We start from the raw sequence: 7,176 nt of genomic DNA, 5'->3' as shown, positions 1-7,176 counted from the left end.
CGCGGGCGAGAGTTTCGTTTTGGATGACCGTGGCCAATGTTCGATCGGGGGGTATCGTCGGCGTCGGGGCGGCGGTCGGTCGACTTTGGAATCTCGCCCAGCGGGACCGTCGCGGATGGATTTGTCATCATAAAAACCCCAAGGGGCGAAGTTTCATCAAAAACGCACGAGTGGATCGGGGAGATGACCGCAGGCGCGCCCTTCCGTCGTGTGACGTCGGCGCCCGGCGCCCGCCGGGAGCCAGTCGGGCGGCGGCGGCATCAGCCAGCGCCCCGCCCCATCGTTTGGCATCACATGAAAACCCCCCGGGCGAAGTTTCACGGATTTTTGGATGACCGTAGCCAATGTTCGATCGGGGAGTATCGTCGGCGTCGGGGACGGCGGTCGGTCGACTTTGGAATCTCGCCCGCGGGACCATCGCGGATGGATTTGTCATCATACCCCCGAGGGTGAAGTTTCATCAAAAACGCACGAGTGGATTTGGGGAATACCGGGTTAGGCGCCATCGTGCGGCGTCGGCGTAGCCGCTTCTGGTAACCGGCTCGATAGCGTCTTGCGATGGCGACCAGAAAAAGGGGGTCTCGAGACCCTGGCACCCCAGCGTTGCCTTGGGGGATGTTTTCACCGGGTTATATAGGGGAAGGCAATTGGCCCGAAAAACATGCCCGGCGCGACCATTGGCCCTAGAAACTTGCCCAGCGCGCCACATTGGCACTAAAACTTGCCCAGCGCGCCCATTAGCTAAACTTGCCCGCCCGTAATAGCTGAAAACTTGCCCTTGCGCCAATGGCCTAGAAAACTTGCCCGGTAGCCCATTGGCCCTAAGAAAACTTACCCGCCCGCCCAATGGCCTAGAAAACTTGCCCGGCGGTCAAAGGGTGGTCGCTATGGCACCACATTCGAAATGGTTAAGTGGCCCTTTCTAAAAGGGGGTCCTCGGGCCCCCTTTGTGCAGAGGGTTGCCATGGGCGGATGTTTCGCGAGATGGTAAGAGGACACCTCCTCCCCGGATGTGGAGTGTCGGCCGAAGGCTCGCTTCTAATACCGTCGGTGGGAATAGCGGGCCATCGACCCGAGACAAGTGAGCGCGGAGACCCATATGTAAATTTAAGAAGAAGAAAGAAGGAGGAGGGAGGCAGGGGCCCAGATGAGCGGACCGTCACGGCGCACGCGCCCGGGCCGTCCGGTCGCCAGCGGCATCGGTCCGCGCCCGCCTTATCGTTTGGCATCCGCTTCAAAACCCCGGGGCGAAGTTTCACGGATTTTGGATGACCGTAGCCAATGTTCGATCGTATCGTCGTCGGCGTCGGGGCGGCGGTCGATCGACTTTGGAATCTCGCCAGCGGGACCATGCGCGGATGGATTTGTCATCATAAAAACCCCAAGGGGCGAGATTTCATCAAAAAGCGCACTGCGAGTGGATCGGGGAGATGACCGCGGAGCGCGCCCTTCCCGTCGTGTCACGTCGCGCGCCGCGCGCCGCGCCCGGGCCGTCCAGGCGGCAGCGGCATCCACCCGGCGCCCCGCCCTATCGTTTGGCATCTGAAAACCCCGGGCGAAGTTTCACGGAGTTTTTGGATGACCGTAGACAATGTTGATCGGGGGTATCGTCGGCGTCGGGGACGGCGGTCGGTCGACTTTGGAATCTCGCCAGCGGGACCATCAGCGGATGGATTTGTCATCATAAAAACCCCAGAGGCGAGTTTTCATCAAAAAGCGCACGAGTGGATTGGGGAGATTACGGAGTTGGGCGCCATCGTGCGGGCGTCAGCTTGCGCCCGCTACCGCCAGCCCGCTCGTACATTTGACGTGCGCATGTGAGCCCAGAAAAAGTCTCGAGACCCTTTGTACCCCCAGGGTTGCCTTAGGGGGATGTTTTAGCAGGTTATATAGGGGGAAGCAATCCCCATGGGCGAGGCGCGCGCCCATGGGCCAAGTGGCGATCGCGCCCGGCGCCGTGCCACGCCCGCCTGCGCACCACCCGCCCGCCGGTGGGCGGGTGGAGCTGATCCCACCACGCCCGCCGGTGGGCGATGGGCGGCCACCACGACCAGCCACCGCGGCCGCCCGGCCACCGGCCAGCCCGACCCAGCCAGCTCAGCCACAGGTACACCCGGGGACTCGGCTTCCGTGCCGGCCTCGGCAGCTCAGAGCCCGCCTCCGCGGTCGGTAGGCCCGGCCCGAGCCCGGCAGCGCAATGGCCCGGAAAACTTTGTGCCAGCGCGCGACGATGGCCTAGAAAACTTGCCCCGCAGCGCCCAATGGCCTAGAAACTTGCCCCGGCGCGCACAATGGCCTAGAAAACTTGCCCGGCGCGCCCAATGGCCTAGAAAACTTGCCCTGGCGCGCCCAATGGCCTAGAAAACTTGCCCGGCGCGCCCAATGGCCTAGAAACTTTGCCGCAGCGCTTACAATCGCCCTAGAAAAGCTTGCCCAGCGCCGATGCCCTGAAACTTGCCCGCCGCCCAATGGCTAAAACCTGCCCAGCGTAATGCCTAGAAACTTGCCCAGCGCGCACAATGGCCTAGAAAACTTGCCCAGGCGCGATGGCCCTGAAAACTTGGCGCGCAATGGCCTAGAAACTTGCCCACGCGCGATGGCCTAAACTTGCCCTTGGCGAGCCCTCAAAACTGTCGCACAATGGCCTAGAAACTTTTGCCCAGCACAATGGCCTCGAAAACTTGCCATGCGGAATGGCCTAGCGCAGCGGCCTACACTTGCCCAGCGCGCCCAATGGCCTAAACTTGCCCAGCGCGCTGTGCCTAAAAACTTGCCCCGCCCCAATAGCCTAGGAAAACTTGCCCAGCGCATGGCCTAAAACTTGCCCCTTGTGGCCTAGAAAACTTGCCCACGCATCGATCACGGCAGCGGCATCGGTCCAGCGCCCATATCGTTTAGCATCATAAAACCCCCAGGCGAAGTTTCCGGATTTTGGATGACCGTAGCAGCGTTTGATCGGGGAGTATCGCGTCGGCGTCGGGACGTGACCGGTCGGTCCGACTTTGGAATCTCGCCAGCGGGACCATCGCGGATGGATTTGTCATCATAAAAACCCCAGGGGTGAAGTTTCATCAAAAACGCACGCGAGTGGATTGGGAGATTACAGAGTTGGGCGCCATCGTGCGGCGTCGGTAGCGCCCGCTACCCGGCCAGCCCGCGCTCGATAGCGTCTTGAGCGATGCGGCCCAGAAAAAGGGGGTCTCAGAGACCCTTTGTACGCCCCAGGGGTTGCCTTGATGTTTTCGCGCAGGTTATAGGGGAAGGCAGTTTTTCCCCATGGGCGCAGCCGTCAGCGGCGCGCGTCACGCCCGGCGCCGTGCCACGCCACGCCGGGCACCACCCGCCCCGCCGGTGGGCGGGTGGGCTCCTTTTCGCCGCGGGTGGGCGGGTCGAGCCACCACTGCCAGCGCAGCACCCCCCGGCCGTAGCCACCGGCCCGCCGGACTCAGCGAGCTCCGGCCGGACCCGGGGGCTCCAGCGCCGGCCTCCGCCCGAGCCAGCGTGCCCTAATGGCCTAGAGAAACTTGCCCGCGCCCAATGGCCTAGAAACTTTGCCAGTGGCGTGTAGTAAACTTGCATCGTGGCGCCAATGGCCAGAGACACTTGCCACGCGCCCAATGGCCTAGGAAAACTTGCCCCTAGTAATGGCCTAGGAAAACTTGCCCGTCAGCCATAATGTGAAAACTTGTGACGCCCAATGCGTCAGAAAACTTGCCCCAGCACAATAGCCGACTTGCCCCAGCGCCAGTGGCCCAGAAAACTTGCATGGCGTGTAGCCCCAGAAAACTTGCCCGCGGCCCTGATGGCCCAGAAAACTTGCCCCGCGCGCGCGACGAAAACACGCAATAGCGAAAACTTGCCCAGCGCGCCCATTGGCCCTAGAAACTTGCCCCAGCGCGCCAATGGCTGACTTGCCCCAGCGCCATTAGCCCAGAAACTTGCCAGCGCGCCATTAGCGACACCCGGCCCGCTCATTGGCCCAGAAAACTTTGTCCGAGCGCCAATGGCCCGGAAAACTTGCCCCCACATGCAGTAGCCGAGAAAACTTACTTGAGGCGCCCGATGTGGCCGAAAACTTGCCCAGCGCGCCATTAGCCCAGAAAACTTATGACGCAGCCCATGGCATGAAAACTTGTGACGCGTAATGGCCCAGAAAACTTGCCCAGCGCCCATTGTGCCCACTTGCCTGGCCCAATGAGCGAAAACTTGCCCAGCGCTGCCGATGGCCCTGAAAACTTGCCCCGCCGCGCCCAATGGCCTAGAAAACTCGCCACAACGGGCCATGTTACCGAAAAACTTGGCGACGCTGCTCAATACCGAGAAAACTTGCCTCGGCGGTCTGCCGTGGGCGTGGTCGAGATAAGCAGGGTTCGGAAAAGGACTAGTTTTGCGAAATGAGGTTATGAGCCCCTTCTCAAAAAGGGGGTCTCAGGAGACCCTTTTTGTACCAGGGGTTGCCTTGGGCGGGATGTTTCTGCAGGTATAGTAGGGGTGGGGATATGTTTGGGCAACATGGGGCGTGGGGCGGGCGGCAGCTCGCCCTTCGCTTCCCGGGACATGGCCTTACAGCCGCTAGCACGTCCGGGTGGCTGCCCGTGGGCCCACCCGGACCTGGGCCAGGTGGGCGGGCGGTGCTGGCCCGCCGCTCGTGGCAGCGCCGCTCGGCCAGCCGGCCACCCAGAATCGTCGGGCCGTGCGCGTGTGCCCCGGTCCCGCCCGACCCGACCGGCGAGGTGGTTCCAGCGCTAACCCAGCCCCTTGCACAGGGCGGGCTAGCCATTCCCGCCCGTCCAGCGGGCGTAGGCGCCGGTGTCCCTCCTGGCTAACATGGGCGTGGGGCGGGCGCGGCGCGCGCCCGTGCCGGGACATGGCGGCGCCGCAGCCCGCTATGCTGCGTCCAGGTGGCCGCCCGTGAGACCACCCTGTCTTGCGGGCCGTGCGCGTTGTGCCCCCGTTCGGCTAACCGCCATTGCACAAAGGGCGGTCCCCAGCGATTCCCGCCGTCCAGCGGCGGGCGCGATGTCCTATCGATCACTAGGCGTGGGGCGGGCGCTGCGCCATGTCGCCTGGGACATGGCGCGCCGCGGCCATAGCAGAGTCGGGTGGCTGCCCGGTGAGGCCACCCGGAACTTCGGCGAGTGGCGGGCGGTGCTTCCCCGCGCTCGTGGCGGCGCCGCCCGACGCTCGCCACCCGAGTCTGCCAGACGTGCGCGTCGTGCCCGTTCGCGCTAACCCGCCATTGCACAAGGGCGGTCCCCAGCAGTTCCCGCCGTCCGTGGCGGGCGCGGTGTCCCTCTCGATCGCAGGGCGTGGGGCGGGCAGCGCGGCTCGCCCCATCGCCCGGGGACATGGCGCGCGCGGCCATGGCATGTCGGGTGGCTGCCAGTGGGCCACCGGAACTTCGGCCGATGGCCGGGCGGTGCTACCCGGCGCTCGTGGCGGCGCGCCCGGCCTTCGGCCACCCGGTCTTTGCCGGGCCGTGCGGCGTCGTGCCCCGTTTCGCGCTAACCCGCCATTACACAAGGCGGTCCCCAGCGAGTTCCCGCCGTCAGCGGCGGGCGCGGTGTCCTAGTCGGTCACTTGGGCGTGCGGGCGGGCGGCGGCTCGCCCATCGCTGGGACATAGCGCGCCGCAGCCATGGCAAGTCCGGGTGGCTGCCCGTGGGCCACCCGGAACTCGGCAGTGGCAGGCGGTCTTTACCCTGCGCTCGTGGCGGCGCCGCCCGACCTCGGCCACCACGATCTCCGGGCCGTCGCGTCGTGCCCCGTTTCGCGCTAACCCGCCATTGCACAGAGGCGGTCCCCATGATTCCCGCCGTCCGCGGCGGCGCCGATGTCCCTCTGAGTCACTTGGGCGTGGGGCGGGCGGCGCAGCTCGCCCATCGCCGAGGACATGGCGCGCCGCGGCCATGGCATGTCCGGGTGGGCTGCCCGTGGGCCACCCGGAACTCGGCCGATGGCAGGCGGTGCTTCCCAGCGCTCGTGGCGGCGCCCGCCCGACCTCGACCACCCGGTCTTGCCGGGCCGTGCGCGTCGTGCCCCGTTTCCCGCGCTAACCCGCCATTGCACAAAGGGCGGTCCCCAGCGAGTTCCCGCCGTCAGCGGCGGGCCGCGGTGTCCTGTCGATCGCTTAGGCGTGGGGGCGGGCGCGCGGCATCGCTCACCCGAGGACATAGGCGCGCCGCAGCCATGGCAAGTCGAGTGGCTGCCCGTGGGCCACCGGAACTTCGGCGATGGCCGGGCGGTGCTTCCCGCGCTCGTGGCGGCGCTCGCCCGACCCAGCCACCAGTCTTTGCCGGGCCGTGCGCGTCGTGCCCCGTTTCAGCGCTAACCCGCCATTGCACAAAGGGCGGTCCCCATGATTCCCGCCCGTCCAGCGGCGGCGCGATGTCCCTGTCGGTCACTTAGGGCGTGGGGCGGGCGGCAGCTCGCCCATCGCTCGGGACATGGCGCGCTGCAGCCATGGCAAGTCCGGGTGGCTGCCCGTGGGCCACCCGGGAACTCCGGCGATGGCGGGCGGTGCTACCCGCGCTCGTGGCGGCGCCGCCCGACGCCGAGCCACCCGATCTTGCCGGGCCGTGCGTCGTCGCCCCGTTTCGCGCTAACCGCCATTGCACAGGCGGTCCCCATGATTCCCGCCCGTCAGCGGCGGGCGCCCGGTGTCCCTGTCGGTCACTTGGGCGTGGGGCGGGCGGCGGCTCGCTCATCGCCTGGGACATGGCGCGCCGCGGCCATAGCAAGTCCGGGTGGCTGCCCGTGGGCCCACCGGAACTTCGGCCCGATGGCCGGGCGGTCCTGCCGCGCTTCGTGGCGGCGCCGCCCGACGCCGAGCCACCCGATCTTGCGGGAGCCGTGCGCGTCGATGCCCCGTTTCCGCGCTAACCCGCCATTGCACAAAGGGCGGTCTATGATTCCCAGCCGTCCAGCGGCGGCGCGATGTCCCTCTCGATCACTTAGGCGTGGGGCGGGCAGCGGCTCGCCCATCGCCGGGGACATGGCGCGCCTGCAGCCATGGCAAAGTCGGGTGGCTGCCCGTGGGCCACCGAACTCGAGCCCGAGTGGCGGGCGGTGCTTGCCGCGCTCGTGGCGGCGCCGCCCGACCTGCCAGCCCGATCTTTAGCCGGGCCGTGCGCGTCGTGCCCCGTTTCCGCGCTAACCCGCCATTGCACAAGGGGCG

General features: G+C 66.3%; 1 protein-coding gene across 1 annotated transcript; it reads left to right on the top strand.

The window, feature by feature from the left end:
- Positions 1 to 1,908: 1,908 nt before the first annotated feature.
- Positions 1,909 to 3,568, top strand: LOC120254875 (translation initiation factor IF-2-like). The gene is made up of 2 exons (XM_039262878.1): positions 1,909 to 2,214; positions 3,251 to 3,568. The coding sequence occupies exons 1-2, from the start codon at positions 1,909 to 1,911 to the stop codon at positions 3,566 to 3,568; spliced, it is 624 nt and encodes a 207-aa protein (XP_039118812.1).
- Positions 3,569 to 7,176: the final 3,608 nt, after the last annotated feature.

Source organism: Dioscorea cayenensis, unplaced genomic scaffold, assembly GCF_009730915.1.
Source record: "Dioscorea cayenensis subsp. rotundata cultivar TDr96_F1 unplaced genomic scaffold, TDr96_F1_v2_PseudoChromosome.rev07_lg8_w22 25.fasta BLBR01000681.1, whole genome shotgun sequence".
In the NCBI taxonomy this organism is placed as follows: Eukaryota; Viridiplantae; Streptophyta; class Magnoliopsida; order Dioscoreales; family Dioscoreaceae; genus Dioscorea; species Dioscorea cayenensis.
This window is presented reverse-complemented; position numbering and strand designations above follow the sequence as displayed.

Coding starts and splice junctions, on each gene's coding strand:
- LOC120254875 (XM_039262878.1), top strand. CDS start 1,909: ATGGGCGAGGCGCGCGCCCATGGGCCAAGTGGCGATCGCGCCCGGCGC. Junction 2,215..3,250: donor GCAATGGCCCGGAAAACTTT/GTGCCAGCGCGC, acceptor GTTTTCGCGCAG/GTTATAGGGGAAGGCAGTTT.